Source organism: Cyrtonyx montezumae, unplaced genomic scaffold, assembly GCF_038088225.1.
Source record: "Cyrtonyx montezumae isolate F1298 unplaced genomic scaffold, pur_monq_1.0 scaffold_35, whole genome shotgun sequence".
In the NCBI taxonomy this organism is placed as follows: domain Eukaryota; kingdom Metazoa; phylum Chordata; class Aves; order Galliformes; family Odontophoridae; genus Cyrtonyx; species Cyrtonyx montezumae.
Genome location: NW_027072040.1, coordinates 1,494,614 through 1,511,096, shown reverse-complemented (window position 1 = coordinate 1,511,096; position 16,483 = coordinate 1,494,614). Strand labels below are relative to the sequence as shown.

At 44.6% G+C, this 16,483-nt stretch overlaps 2 protein-coding genes across 3 annotated transcripts in view; one reads left to right on the top strand and one right to left on the bottom strand.

Moving 5' to 3' along the window:
* Positions 1-16,483, top strand: part of NOB1 (NIN1 (RPN12) binding protein 1 homolog) — an 84,328-nt gene that overhangs the window by 42,538 nt on the left and 25,307 nt on the right. The window lies entirely within an intron of this gene.
* NFAT5 (nuclear factor of activated T cells 5) overlaps positions 1-16,483 on the bottom strand; it is a 54,431-nt gene that overhangs the window by 33,851 nt on the left and 4,097 nt on the right. For both annotated transcript variants that reach the window (XM_065745274.1, XM_065745276.1), the window contains exon 2: positions 4,823-4,948. In XM_065745274.1, the coding sequence (XP_065601346.1) occupies positions 4,823-4,948 (126 nt within the window). The remainder of the gene's footprint in view (positions 1-4,822; positions 4,949-16,483) is intronic.

The following is a 16,483-nucleotide window of genomic DNA, read 5'->3' as shown; positions in this document are numbered from 1 at the left end:
TATGTTTCCATAAGAAACATGGAAGGCAGAAAAATTCAATATGTAACACATCAACTGTATCTAAACATGAAGAACAGAAAAAGAGTTGAGTACAAGCGTCACAGTGGCAACAAAAAATCTGCTCCTCTTTCCTTACACCACCACTCTTTGCAGGGAATTCAACTTCAGATAAGAAATGGAAACTGCCACAGACACGATGCAGAAAAGTAAATACTTTCCTGAGGAGCAATACAAAAATACAGAAGGATATATTTGTCTCCGCAGTAAATGGAGAGCAGCATGAGTGATCACCAAGTAGTTGAAGAAGCTCCTTCCAAAACTCTGTTAGAGCAAGGAGGAGCAGACGATGAGGAGATGAAACGGTTTTCTTCACTGGGACTGTGAAGGTTTGAGCATTCCTGTCTCTGGAAATAAAGGATGAATATACAACACTTGTTTAAAGCATGGCTGAAAATACTCATGAACCAACCCCAACAGACAAGAATGAGGTACTGACCTACTAACTAGAAAGACACCTTTGAGGAAGGATTTAAATTAGCAGTTGATATTTTAAGCATTCAGTACATCTTGACCAACAGGAAAAAGCTGGTCAACCTTCACAAGCAAGTGAAAAGAATCGAGCATCCTTCCTTACAACTGGAGCTTAACACTGTGCAGGAGGCACTGGTAAAGCTTCAGCCACACTTCTTTCACGCAAGACTGTCTCCAGCCACAGCTTGCAATAACATCTCAGCATGACACCTTCATCTATTTCAAGAGCCTGTAAGATGATTCATATTTAATGTGTTTGTGGTACTGCACACCATGCAAAATCCTGTGTCCTTAACAAAGACACTTGTAACGCAAATAAGCACGGAGAACAGATTCTAGGAGTAAGATCAGATCCTTCCCCTCCCTTCTGCTTTCCAGAGGTCTAACAGAATTAGAAGCTTGAGATAGCAGCTAAGGTTGTGAACATAGCAGCTCAAAATCCTAGAGTTCTATTAAATTATACTTGCCTGATTGTTACTGAGAGAGTGGGTAATAGTGCTTTTGTCTAGATTAACGAACATCAGATACACATTTATTAACAAGTTAATGAATCTGATCAGCAACATTCCATTTTAGTACTTGTAAAGCTGTTCTGTAAATTGCAAGACATATTTCAAAATGGAAGAACTAGAAGTCTGTCCCTGAAAGGTCATGGCAGCTAAAAGCAGCCCATCCTGCTCCTCCAAAAAAAAACAAGAAGTTAACTGCAGCAACAGATCTACTTCAATCACTATTTTTATGGAACAAAATCTCCCAGGAAAGTGTTTGAGGCTTTACTGCCAGGCAAGTTGAGTTTGAGCCACATACTATCTTAGTCTGTGTTTTGGGAAGCAGGGAACAAACTGTAGTAACTACTACAGAAGTAGTAAAACTCTCATCCCATAGGACCATTATTTCTGATGGCACAATCCTCACATCATCAGAAGCACATCTGTGAGAGACTTCTACACAGTGTGCTAGCAGAGCTTCCAATCAGCCCTTCTTTTCAGAAACCACATAAATGAGAATAACCTATAGTGCTATGGAGACTAATTATCATTTCTCTATCACTTCCAAAAAACAGCAAAGTTTTAGAACAAGTAAGAGCTGATGAAAACAAGAGACACTAAACAGGGAACAATTTCAGAACAAACAGGTCTACACTACAAGCTGAAGACTACAAGTTTCTCCTCATCCCATCATCTGTATGGTGGCAACTGCTTGAAAATGTTGTCAAGGACGTAAAATATACAAATGAAAAGCCAATTGTGGCGTTTAACAAATACACACAAAGCCCAGGCTGTTTTTCCTCTTCTTTCCTGTTAAGAAATTAAAGCCCAGCTAGATTTCTCGCCATAACAAGAGGCAGGGCTTGGTAATGTGGTAGTAAGTGAAAGATGCTATAGCAATCCTAAAGCAATTAGGGAAAACAGCAAAATGCAGTACCTGTGGATCTAGAAACACGGCACACCTACAATGCCTGTGTCCTGCTCCCCTGGGAAAGATGAGAAGTTTGGCTGCAGAAGAAACACACAGCTAAACCCACTAAAAGCAAAAGCACTCCTGGGATTCTGAAGAGCAACCAAACGCTGAGCACCACGCCTGCTCCAAAGCAGCTGCAGGCCCCAGCACCGCCTCAGAAGCGCTGAGCTTAAGACAGCTGGGAGGAGGAACCACAGGCAGCCAGCACCAGCAGGAATCTGGGGGAGTGGGGACTGACTCCGAAGTCACCGAGGGAGATGTGAGCTCCCCTCTCTTGCTCCTTCCTTCACCTACAACTTCCTCTGTTCCTAAAATTTGTCCCCAGCTTTAAAGAGTAATGAGTCCTGGCATCAGACTTACAGTTATTCCCAAGTACCACTCTGTCCATGGGGTGTATAGAGCCCTTCCCTCCTTCCTCCTGAAACGAGGGGAAGGAGCAGGGATTGTCCTTTCAGCTCGGTGCTGTGCCTATATTTTGGATCATAGCCTACAGACCCACTTTTCAAGTGAACAGTTATCAAACATGAATTCATCAGCAACGTGGTGGGGCACAGAAAACCCATTAACACCTTAAAAACATCTGCTAACATTCAGTGGCCAGAATTCTGAGGCTGAGCATGCCTTTAAAGGTAGCAGCCACACTGCTTCGGGCCGGGGCTTATCTCTGCTCACATGTGCACACAGCACAACTGGCTGTGGAATTATCCTGGTCATCACAACCATATGTTTATAAAAGGGCAAGATTCAATTGTTCTTGTCCTCACTGTGGTGGAAAGTGACATAACCAATGAAAACAAAACTAGTCTTTGCTCTGTTTTCTTAATTTTTTTCCCAACGACACGGAGAACTGTAGTTTCTTGTACTTGGTACTTCCGATCCAAAGCTTAATGGCACTCAGATACTTAACTGTCTCGTCACAGCACTAATGGAAGGCCTCCAGAGCCACAGCTCAGCAAACTATTTAAACTACCACAAAGTGAGAGCCACTTTTTCTCGTTGCTCCTTCCTCCTCATCTTACTCCTCCCCTTGTGCCACCAAAGGCATTGTGCAGCCCCGGCTCTTGGCTGGAGCAGGTCCTTCAGCAGAGTGCTGTGCAGCACTCAGATGAAAACCTCTTCTTTTGGCAGTGGGATCAGCTTAAAGTCTTTGTGAAACTTCTATACCTCTGACATTGAAAAGTGTTCCTAATTGAATGAGTAAATGTCCTCCTTTCAGTGTTTGCAAATAAATCTGCACAGTAGTCTTTGAAGGTTTTCATTGAAGAAAATCTTGCTGCAGTTTAACCCCAAGATAGCTAACACGTTCTTGGTTGTTTTTTTTTTTTAGAGGAGCCAGACTGGCTGTTAGCAGACACTAAATACCTGGAGGAAACAGACATTTAGTTCCATTCACCTCGAGTGTTTAAGTTTTCTCTGTTAGATACAGAATTAATTAGCAGTTGGTGCCTATCTGTGGATTTAGAGTGTAACAGAATTTGTAGGTTTTTTGTTCTTTAAGGTCTGTGTTTGTACAGGATTTGGTCACTGCTATATCTTTGAACAAAGCTGATCATTAAGTACCTTGATTTTAGAAATATATGCCCAAATCGTTTTTAAATAAGTGATACAGAAACATCAAATCCATTCAAAATAATTAATAAAAACTTTTTTTTTCATTGTAATTATTGAAGTTCCACTGTGCACAGTTAAATCCACAGGATCTCTCTGAAGAAGTCTGGCAAAACATGACAGGTGAGCAGTGCTGTAAAGTTTTTCCAGCGAGTTTACAATCACTTTAATTTCTCATCAGGATTCCTGTGCCATGCAAATGTGGGAAACATCATATAAGTATGTAATGCATATGAACTTGTAGAGAAGAAAAAGACTAATGCAGCTATCAGAATCCTCACACATACACATTTTTCCTCAAGTAACTTAAGGGCAAATAGGAAACTGGAACATGACTTCATAATGAATACAGGGATCAAATTATGCAAACAAACAGCCCTCATACGATGACAAACTGTGCATCGTTCTTCCCTTTTTCCTCATTGCACAGGTGTTCAGTAATCTACAGAGGTTACCAACAAGAATTCCAGATGCACTAAGACTAACCTCACAAATGAGAGCTTTGCCCTTAAATCCTGACCTTATTTTTATTGAAGTCTACTGACAGAGTCTTTAGACCGAAGTCTAAAACATGAATGGGAGTAAGCTAGAGAAGAAAAAGAGAAACAGGTCATGCCTCATTGTTATATGCTGACAGTTAGAAAAAGAATTAACTTATCAGTTTTATAAATGTGCTGTCCTGACTAATATTTCACATTCTCACATATTTGAGAATCTTATAATACCTTACACTAGAGAGCTATGTCGGAATTGAGTTTAAATTCTAAGCTTCCTCCTCAGGCCTCTGGAAAGAAAACGTGACCTTTCCTCATCCCTTCATCCTGATAACCCTCATGGCCCAGAACACAATCTCCATTCCATTTTTTATCCTCACTAGAATTGATAGTTTTACAGATGGTCAGCATTCTGACTCAGTTTCAAACAGGTATGTATACTTTTCTGATGACAGTGCATTTTCAGAAGCTGAGAGGCCTCTCCTGAATAATAACAGAATGGGAAGACAGATAATATTTCCTATAGATAAACTGTACATGAAATACAGCAACTACTGACATAGATGATTTAGATCTCCTAATTTATGTTAGCTTATATTCCCTAAATTTTCATAAAACTCAGTTACTTCTCCATAAGCGTTTTACAACCAAAACTTTGCCAGCACTGTTCATGTTGGCCAGAATGTTACGAACCTTAACAAAGCAACTGGATAAATGAGAATGCTTACCAGCAGCAACTACAGCTGGAGGAGGCGAACCTGCCTCGCCACCACTTGTTTGGCTCATGGATGCTACAGATGTTTCCCTGGAAGGTGGTAACTGCAGCTCCTTTGGGAGAAGGTCATAGACAGATTCTATTGAAAAGAATAAAGGAGAAAGTTATAATAAAGAAAAATGTATTCCTGATCAGTGAGAGAGAAGAAAATGTATTTGTCTAAGAGATACAAACTATAATTCAACATTTTCAGAGCCTTCCTAAACAGTTACATTAAGTACATGGAGATCTTAACATTGCAGAATGAAGTTACTTTGGAAAACAAACCAGCCATGGGAACATGAAGACATGCACTCTCAAATCCAAAACAAAAGGACACAAATTTTTTCCAACAAATAAATAATTTATGAACTTCCACCAAAGCTGTACTCATTTAGAACAAAAGAGATGACAGCACATACCAAGAAACGTGTGAGCACTGAAGGCAAACATGCACTCAATGCAGACTGTGTGACTGACTTTCAAAGAAGCAGGCTAATTTAGAACCATCATCTCCAGAATATCCTACAAGGTCTTCCCACGTAATAAGTGTCAGTTCCTGTAATCTAAGATCTCTTACTTCCATTTATCTGCAACATTTTTCTTGCCTCAAACTTCTCAGTAAACTGATGTAGATACAGCAAAGAAAGCAACACCATCCACCCAGAACGCCGCATCGCACCCAGCGCTCTTTGATCTGTGCAGGAGTACCTCAGCACCAGCACACATACATACACCTTTCCAGGAGGACACAAAGAACACAGTGTGGAGGTGGATATGTGTCTTTACATTCTGTGGCTTGCAAAGGGAGCTGCACGGCCCCCAGGCTATGTGCTCTTGGTTCCCAGCCTGTCTGAACGGGGCAGATGGGCAAAACCCAGGCAGGGGAGCCAGGAGCTGGTTACTGCTGCGAGCAGCCACTGGCAATCAGCTTCTGAACCTGCAAAATAAGGCACCAAAACTCATCTGAAGGTGCAATGACCCTTCCTGATCTGCTCACATACAGGAAGACGTCAGCGAGAGACTCTGGCAGTGCACTTATGACCAGCGTTAGAGCTTTTCACCCTCTGTTCTCCCTCTCAAGCTGCAAGGTCAGTCCTGATGCATAGAAGCGAAGTTCCAGCAGAGAACAGAGGAACCTTCGCACCTTTTAAAATCCAGCTGGTGTAACTCAAGCTCCCAAGCTACCTCACACTCTGCAGGCACAAAGCAGCCAGCAGTGCAGATTTGTAGGTGGTTGGTTGTCATGCCACATTCTGAGAAAGCTTCCGTGAACCACAAATCCCAAGCAGTTTTCAAAGAAAACATTTACTTATTTCCATGTTGAATGCCTCCTATAAGCTCGGCCAGCGTCATAGCTGTCAATATGTCAAAAAACATCTCCAAATAAAATGTGGCATTTGGAAGCCACGACATGCTTCTATTTTCTGCTGAACCACAGATTGCCTTCAAGATGAGTATCTTGACCTAAAGGCCGAGATTGCTGCCCCAGCAGCAGAAGCCCCACAGACACGGAGCCAACCCCTGAGTGCAGCACCGGCCCCAAAGCCGGGTCCCATGGCTGGGACAGGGGGCCAGCCGCAGCCCCACAGCCAGAGGCTGCAGGGTACCTTGTCATGCGTACGAAGAATTCACACATACATTTTCACTTCTCACTGTTGCCTCTCAAGAAATCCTCCTTGAGAGGACTGCTCATCATTATAATTCCAACATGACTCATAAGATATTGGTGTTAGTTACAAAGCCTCGTTCCAGCTAAGTAATTAGGTGGGATCAAGCTTTCATCTTTTTTAAATATGTATTTTTAATTCTCAGGAGTGACGAAGGCATGTCAGATCTGCTGCTCTGAAGGGATGCTCGGAGCCAAAAGCCCAAAGCTGTTTCTCATGGAACAGATAATTTTAGCAGCGACCCACAACAAGCACAAATACAATCTTTGTGAATAATTCTAACAATATGATAAAGAGAATGCAGGGAGGAAAAGCAAGCATTCAAAATGAAGCACATTCCCGAAGATCACAAGACCATTAAGTGACAACCTTTAATTTCATGCTTCATTGCTAAAAGACCAAGCGACTCAAAACACAGCCTAGGCAGCCAGCTGCTAGCCCCACACACCTGGATGCTGCACCAAGTCCAACGTCACATCTAAGCTAAGGGGAATCTCCCAGATTTTCCTCAGAACAGGGACAGCTTTGTGAGCTAACGTACATCCCCTGCAAGCAGGTATTATCACGGCAGAACTTCTCTCAGCAATCTGAAATGGTTTTGGTACCTTTAAGGAAACCTGCCACAGCAAACCTGCTCCTAACACATCAGACTTCAAATGAAACTTTGTGTTTTCACCTAAACACAGGCCAGTGTTTATATACGCTGCACTATAAATAGCATTAAAGCAGAAACTGACAAATGCCAGAAAGATTAGCCCTGCTGCAAGGAAACCGATTCTTCCCGGGGGATGCAGCTTCTCCCCATGCCTGCTGCCATGCTTAAACAGCTCAGGCTCTTCCTCTCATCATCAGCTCTCTGCCATCGCTGTGTTTGGTTTTCCTTTGCTTGTTTTTCCGGTAGTGGAGTGTGCTCCTTCTGCCAGAATTTTGCATTTATTCACATGGAAAACATCAAGAAGAAGAAAAAAACAGCTATTATCTGGATGCAGCACTGCATCTGAAAGCAAAAATATTTTTAAAAAATAACATGAAAAATACGTAACCAGAATTCCTGTTTTCAGCAGGCACTCTGCTGAATGAAGGAGCCAGGCTGCAGGCAGCTGGCAGCACCAGTGCCTCCTGATTTATTGCTGGTTTTAAATCCCCTTGAAGAATGCACCCGTTGATCTCCAGTCTCTGTTCTTTCCCAGCAGCAGCTCCACTTATAACCAGCATTCTCCCTAAATACATTTTCTTTCTTCCATACAGGAAAAAAGGAACCTGCATTTCACGACTGTTATTACTCTGAAGCATAAACAAGACAGACACAGCAGCCCAGCTCAGCAGCAGCCCCGAGCTGCGCCCATCCATCTCCTGTACCACCCCACTTACAACTACCTCCCAGATCTCACACCACCCCTCAGAATACCTCCCTGGACTGACCAGGTGAGCCCAGGCTTCACAAATTCAATTCTGCAATCAAGGACACACAGGGACAGGCAGATTTACACCAAGTATTTTAAGTGTCAACTTTCTTCACCCGCCCTTTATCCAATTATCCCAGCGCTGCAATCTCTCTGCGATCAGCTGCCTGTAACTTTGATGTTGCTGCCAGTTACACTGCCACCTCAGAAAACTGCACCTCACGTGGCCATCCTGCCAGGACAGCCCAGATCCTGAGTCCATATGCAACACCGTAAAGTTTTGGACCATCTGTGAGCATACAGCTGGAGGTGGCCTGGGCCCCTCCGAACTGAACGTTCCTCCTCCAGCTCTGGACATGTCCCACAGAAAGCACAGGTGTGCTCACCTCGTAACAACACAGGACAATTCCCCTTCTGAGCAGCGCCCCATTGGCAGAAGAGAAACCACTGCCAGGCAAAAGCTCTCATTAAACAGTGCGAGCCTGATGCTGACATAGAGACAGATGCTCCTGCTTTAGGTAGAGGGGGGGTGGGAAGAGGAAAGAAGCAGTTTCCCCAAAACAGCTAATGAAAGAAGTTGCAAATAATTGGTGCAGCTATAGCTCATCAAACCCCACACTCCCAGACCAGCACTGCCTCACATGCAGCACTTGCAAGCCTCCTCTGCAGCTACTCACAAAGAATGAGCTTTGAATGACTCTCCAGTTACATCCCCATAGAAGTTTCAGCTATACGGATGAAGAGTTGCAATCCCAGCAATTTAGTGCCTCACCAGCTCATGCCAGAACTGGTTTGTGACACTGCACGAGGACTCATCTCCTCCCCAGGCTCTGTCAGGTGGCTGCTCAGGTGCTGCTGAACCACCACAAGCCCCTGAGCACAGCTGAGCTCATCCCTCCAGGCTGGGTGCCACACAGCAGCATCCCCCAAATCCTCAGCCTCATCCCAAAGTACCAGGGCAGCCATGCAGGACAGCATGGGGCACAGCCAGTGCAGTGGGAGCTGACACAGGGCATCCCGTGGGCTTTTTGCTTTTAAAGGTACAAGCTGGAAATCCTCTCACCACTTCCTCGGCCTTCTGAACAGCGAAGATGATCCTTGTGCTTAATAAGTTCCCCGCACAGAATGGCTGCCCACTTGATCCCTATCAACACAGTTCTCCTCAGCATGGTTTTATACCCATGCAGATTTGGCTGCTTCTCCTGAAGCCATTTCCTTGTTGTAGCACATGACAGTCACACCAGAGATTAGACAAACCTTGGTGCACTCTTCTAATCAGCTGGCAGCACGCTAGCAGAAATTTCTTCTAATGAGGTACTCTGAGCTGATCAAAAAACAAGCTGGCAAACAGGCAAAGAGCTGTTTACATGGAACTAAATTAAAAAACAATTAGAAGTACACAAACATGTAGCTTCAGCAACAGAGGCTGCAAGCGAGGAAAGTACAGCAGAGCACACGCACTCTGCAAATGAAAGACACTAGAAAGAAAAATCAAGCAAATCAAAAAACCAAAACCAGTGTCCATGCTGCATACACCCCCAGGCAGCATAAAGAAATCAGGTTCAGAGTGCCCATGCACACACGCATACAGTGTGGGGTTTGGAGCTAAACTTGTATTACCAAGGTCCCCACCGCCACTCCTCCTGAAGGGTAGCTGCTGTTTAATGAAGCTCTATGTGCAATTGAGGGTCCTTCAGAAATGTTTGTAGAAGGCATTAAAGCCAAAATCTATCTGTATCTGAAAAATCAAGGCCTGTGATCCTCTCAGGAGAACCCACATGTTTTTGTTGGTTCCTTTTGGTTTGTTTATTTTTAACTTCAAGTTTGGTTCTACCCACAAATCCAGTCTATGACAAACAATATAGTTGCATACAATAAACCCAGTCACTAAACAACTCCACCACAATAGCTCAGTTCACAAAGGGTTCTCAAAGGGAGGTGGGAGTGTTACGTCAGCTCTAAATACTCAAGCCACGAGCAAAGCCTTGCTTTGTAACAACATGTTAGCGTCAGGAGACCCTGACGGATTTTTCTGTAACAAAAGCTTGGGTGTGGGAACACTTTCAAGCAAACTATTTCAGGTCAGGAAGAGCCTGTAGGAGCTGATCAGCTCCATCCATATATCCACTGAGGAAAACTATGTTTTCCCACATACCCCACATTTGGTTTAATTGAAAAGTTTGGTTCTTACAGTACAGAATGATGGGATGTGCCCTGCTGCAGGGTGCAGGGATCGCTTGCACCCAACCTCAGCTGCACTCAGGCCCTACAGGGAGATGCAGGCAGGCAGCTTGAGGCTTTGTGCCCCCAAGTCATCAAGTAGCTCTGCTACAGCCATGCTGAGTGCACACCTCCACCCTCATACAAACTGCTCAGGATTTGTGCATAACTAGCAGAAGGTGCAACCCCTCACTGCTCTGCAAGAGCCAAGCTGACGAGCTGGGAGGAAACTACTTCATAGCCTCGATGCATGCATCTCAAAGCACGTTATGAGGCTGTCAGTATGATTTTTGCACACGCAGAAACTGAGCCACAGGCAGGCAGCAGCTGATGAGGCTGCCCCGCTGCCAGCACGGATACTCAGTTTGCCAGGCAACGCCGCAGCAGCGCTCATATGACACCTCTGGGGGTGTCTCAGGATAACGTGATTAAACACAGGACTCAGCTCAAACCAACATTTAACCAGGTGACAAACATGTCTGGGTTACATCCTTCTTTCCCCGTGCACATGTACGTATGTGAGGAACACATCCTTCAGAAAGGAAGGCATGCCAGCAGTGCTGCCCTCCTCCAGCCGCACCTCCAAGCAGACAGCGGTGCAAACAAGTGAGTGAGCTTGCTGCCTCCCTTGCACTGTACCTTCCATGCCAACAGCAGTGGATCGGTGATTGCAACACAGCCGAACACCAGGAGCGAGTCCTGCCACCACTGCTGCCCTTACTGTCAATACTGGCAGAGCTATATTGCTGCTACAGCAACAGTGGCAGGTTTTCAAAGAAACTGCAGTGTATACAAGGCTGTTTTACACAGCCAAACATAAAATCTTCCTTCCAGTTCCCTCTGGCTTCAGACAAAAGCAGCAAACCCTAAATCAACACGATTCCCGAGCACACAGGGAAAGGCATACGCTATCATTCTGGCTGCAGCAGAAAACTTTGATGCAGAAAGTTGATGTTGGTAAAAGTCCCCCTCTGAAGCAGCAGTGGAGGAGCTGGCATGGTGCTGCAGACACCGACACGCAGCAGAACACAGAGAGTGCTAGTGAGGAGGACAGGAGCTCACTGACACAGCCACACTCGTTTTAAATCATCAGCAATATATTATTAAGCAGCCAAGTCACTGAAGTTTTACTGCAACTTCAGTATCACTGCTTCTTGTACTGAAAAACTGATCAATAAAATCTGAAAGGTTTTTTTCTTCCTTTTTTTAAAGCCGCAAGCACTGAGACCAACAACGCAAGTATGAGATGGGCTATTGTGCAAAGTTTGTACCTGAACTGAAGTTACTTACTGCAGTACTCCACCAACCTTCAGAAAAGCTGCTAATCTCAATATTCAGGGCTCTGCTCAGCAGGGCAGGGTTGAGAAATTAATCCTTTTAAAGTTGAATTTCAACAACTGACAAAGGCATGTGTGAGCTGAACTCTATTTATGGCACGCGTCCAAATATCAAATAAAGCCTTCCTGGCTGTGTTTCAGTCATCCTCATTCACAGCTCAAAGAGTACTTTTATAAATGCAGACAGACAGTATAAATCCTGGGTCTTGTTTGCATCCAATTTTACAAATCTCAGAAAGACAACAACTTTATTTAGTGAGTGTCACTTCAAGAAACAGGCCAGTGCTGACTCACTAAGAAGTCTGTCCTATGCCATTGTAAATTCCTGACTGAACTCCCAGAACTCAAAAGGAACTGATAAAACACAGCAGACAAAGCAGTGCAACTGAGGAACGACAGAAGCACTGACACACGGACCCGACCGTGCTCAGCAACACGGCCAAACCGCCCCATCACGGCCGAGGGACTCAGTACAAACAAGGAGCAGCAGTATGTAAAGACACACACTGCTCACAAACCCAAAACTGAGAAGAATGAAAGGAAAACAACCCAAAGCCACCACGTTTCAGTTTTCCAGCACGCAGGTAACTGAACTAAGCTTGCCCTTCGGAAAGGGTCCAAATACCATAGGTATGAAAACTCAATTAAGAAATTCAAACAACACTGTTTTTCCATGGAAACAACGTTATAACAACAGCAATGCTCTGTCATTCCACACAAATCTGATTGGGAAGGATACTTGGTCTTCTCCCCATCTTCATTCTGTCAAGAGAAAGCTCTACCTTCATTTCCCAAATGCCCAAAGTAAGCCAAACACAGGATGCTCAAAGAACAAGCACTAGCAATGCCTACTTATCAAACACTGCTACAGTGCCAAAATCAGAATGTACCAGAGGTGAGGGCAATCAGGTGCCCTGGTTACTCCAGTTCCATGGGTGCAAAGCACCACCTGGAGTCAGAGGCAGGAGTCCCTTTGGTGCTCTGCTTGCTCTCATCTCAGAACAGTGTTTCTCAGCCTTTGTGGGTTTGCACAACTTTTTTCCAGAATGTTTATTTTTGCTATCCCTTACATTTGCTGTAGAACCACTGCAGCAGCACCCACTGCTGTACCACCAGCAAACAAGACAGATGCACCTGCTCCTTTTGAGCCATACCACGGTATCCAACCTTGAAGAACAGCAGTGTGCAAGAATTCAGGCCCTCCATACACTGCAACCGCTCCTCAGATTCAGCATTTCACAGTACACACAGGTCTGGAGGCCACATTCATGAGACCTGGCATGTTCCAGAGCTTCCTACCATGGCACCATTGGAGCCTACACGCCATCTGCACAGCCCCTGGGCTCACTTTAGTAAGATGCTGACATTAAAGGATGCTTTCATGCACCTTCCCCCAAACTGAAGAGCACTTATGTTCCCTTACCATCACGTTGGTTCCTAGCTACAATTCAAGTACTATGTTTGATGATAAATGTTTGGCTTGGCTTCCTGCTTTAACAGCAAAACATGGATAAGAAGTTATTTTCTGTACTGTGGAGCTAAAATCCAAAAGGAATCAGAGGAAGAACAGCAATGAAAGAATGAGTGGTGTAACTGGTCTGGAATACATAGAAAACATAAGGATGATAATGCCAAATCAAACTAAAGAGAGAGATCTTCTGTCAGATAGCAGCAAACTACAAGGAAAGATTTACAAGAACCATTAAGTTTTGCACAGAGCACCCTCCAGGCTCTAGAAAGCAGCTGCACACTGGCTCCTTACCCCAGCACTTCACTAAGCAGGTGCATCCCCTACAGATCTGACACCTCAAGTCATTGAGCCTTTTACCACCCAAAATGGAGTACCAAAAATAGAAAAAACAACCAAATCTTGTTTTAAATCACTGCCCACTCATTGCACTGAGTGTCTTTAACTCCGAAGCCATGAAAAATAACAGAAAAAGCAAGGTCTGCTTATCTGTGCTTTATCATTCATGACCCCCTCCACTCGATTCCTTGGTTTTGCATGTGCAACACTTTGTATGTGCTAAAGCTCGATGAGGATTCACAGAAAGATAATTTACCAGAAGATAAGCCCGCTGAGGGTTAGAGTTCACGGGATAATCAGCTAGTGTGCAGATAACAATGCTAGCTGGACGCCTAGGGCCACCCACTGCAAGGGAGCAGGGCTGTCACAGCCTCCCTGCTGCTATACTGAAGACCTCTCCAGCTCCATCCATTATATGCTTTTCCTTACTGAACAATTAAGGGAGGAGACTTGCACTCAGAGTTTCTTCAGCAGGTACTGGTATCCCACTGCATCAAGCATCTGCTCCCAGTTCCCAAGGCTTCAACTTTCCTTCCTCTACGTGTTAAAGCTTAATTCAGTAAACATAAAGGCCTGCAGATTCCCTGGCTCAGGGGTAGAAAGGTAATCTTCTGAAATGAATTCTTTTGCTATTGTATTAATGTACTGAAATACCTGCACAGCAAGTAGTACTTAATTTTACTCTAAACAGTATAATCCCTTCCTTGCTACCACGCCTCAGAAAGCACCGTTTTTATTGAATTGGCAGCACAAGTTAAAGTGCTGAAGCTTTAACTGAATCTTTTCAGGCCACAAAATAAGAAACCAAATGATTTCCCCATCTGATTAAGGAGCAGCTCCATCCCAGGTATGGCTCAGGCTTCAAGGCGAGGCAGAAGTCCCAGTCTAGAATTCAGATGCCCTAAAAATAAAACAAAGCCAGTTTCATACCCAAGGGAAATCTGCATGCAGGCAAAGGAAGGGCACGTGCTCACTCAAATATACTTAGAGCCAAGAACCAGTGGAAGTTCTACCAGTAGCAAATGCAGAGAAGAGTTTAAAACTGCTGAACTCCAAAACAACAAGGAAATCAATTCCGAAGGAAAACGTGCTGAACAGGCAGAACACAACCCCCCCACACTAAGGGAGCAGCAGCAGTACGGTCTGAATCTGTCTGATACCTTCAGCCAAGAGGCAATGGGATACAAAACCCCTTCATCTCCTACAAACTTCAGGAAAGGAAACCTCTGTGTCCAAGACTGACACTGGACTTGAATTTCTGATGTGAGACCTCACAGAAGTCCCAATAACAACAACCTTTCAGAATTCCCAGCCTGACGTGCACATGTGCCCTAAGGATGATGAAGGGACTGGAGCAGCAAGGCTGAGAATGCTGGGCACGGCCTCCCTGGGGCTCCGGGGTCACTTCTGCCCGCCCCACTTCACACAGCAGCTTGCACAACCACCACCAGTTAACGGTGGTATGAGCAGACCGTGATCCCCTACGCACAAGGAAATATAAACCGCCATCAGTTAATGGAAACTCCTGAACTCTGCAGCTTATTATTTTCCAATCACTCTGTAGTGCTGCTATCAAAACTTACAGATTCTTCTGCTCAGCAAATCCACACAAAACATCAGGCCCCTGGACAATGCCACTGAAACAACGGGCGTGTAAGCGGCTGTTATTCTGAACTGGAACGCAACTCCAACAAGCAAAAACTTTTTTATTGTTGCCTTTAAATCTTTCTTTCCTACGTGCCCCATCTTGCCATGCGCTGGCATCGATTGCTATCCGTCTGCCTTCTGTTTGCCAAACAAACTTCACCACAACTCAGACCTGCCTTTAACAACAAACCTCTGCATTATTTGGTACATTGCACCGGTTTCATAAACTTTGCAAGGTGACCCAAAATCCTTTCTAATTGTTTGCAAAGTAACTGCAGCTGCTGTCGGGACAGCTGACGGATGGGACAGGGAGGGCGACTCCTCAGTGCACCAGCCCCAGTGCAGAAAGTGTTCCCTACACTGCTGCGGGAAGTTCACCACTCAGACCAGGAGCCAAACATGGAACACCAAAACGTAACTGAGAATACCATACAGTGCAGCAGTGAATGACCATAATGTTCTGCAGCCAGACTCCATGGCCCTACGGGTCCCTTTCCACTTGGGATTTGATTCTATGAACAGATGCCAAGCATTTACATATCAAGCTCTGCCAAAGCATTGCACGCTTTTGCAAACAGCAGTTCCTTTGGATTTTACTACGTGCCCAGCAGAGTCTGTTATGATACAGTTCAAAGTTAGACCCATGAGTTCATTTCAGTCAGTCCTTAAAACAACTGCTGTACTTACTGATGAGAAAGCCAAATCTTATCCAAAGAATATTCACCCTCATCAGTTTACTCTTAACATAAACACAGGGAAGATAACAAACATGATAAACCGCACAGGGATGAGCACGTACCTTACTTCACCTGCACTTTGGCCACTCACCAATTCCTGCTAGGATTAGCAGCATATCTGAACTTCAAAATGAGGTCAGGATGCTATCATTTCAGGTAAAATAAATCATTATGACTCCTTCAGACATCTTTTAGGGTAAGCATCAAAAATGTAAAAGCAGCAAACGAAAAACAGTTTCTAGAGCAAAACTAAGTACAAGGGATGCAAAGAGGCATAACCTTGTCTCCACAAAGAATATGATGAACTGAAAAAGGTAGAAACGAAGGTGAGAGGAAAGGATAGCACTGAGAAAAACCTGTACTGTAGTTGTGCATAGTTTACCAACTTCTGGATCCCTGAGAAGCCTTCAGTGCAGGATGCACATCAGGGCACAGGGCAGGCAATGCAGGCTTGGTGCAAGGAGCAGCTCATCCCAAGGCTGAGCCAGACAGCTGGCAGCTCTGCCCCAAACCCTTCCTCCTCCAGCACCGAACCCCAATCTCATACACCCTATCTTGTTTGGACACCAGCTCTTGTGCAGCTGCACAGTAAGCTGGATCAGAACAACATCAGAAAACCCAACTCAAAGCACAATGTACTCCTAGACTGGTTTCCCAATCCCATTCATTTGGGGATACAAGAAAGCATTCTGTTGGCACAACGCAGAGAACCGGGTGGGAACACACAACGGGGTGAGGGGCTGTTCCACTAGCACTGTCCTGGAATTTCCAAACTTCAATGAGAAAAGCTGGGAATTGAACACCCTGCTCCGAA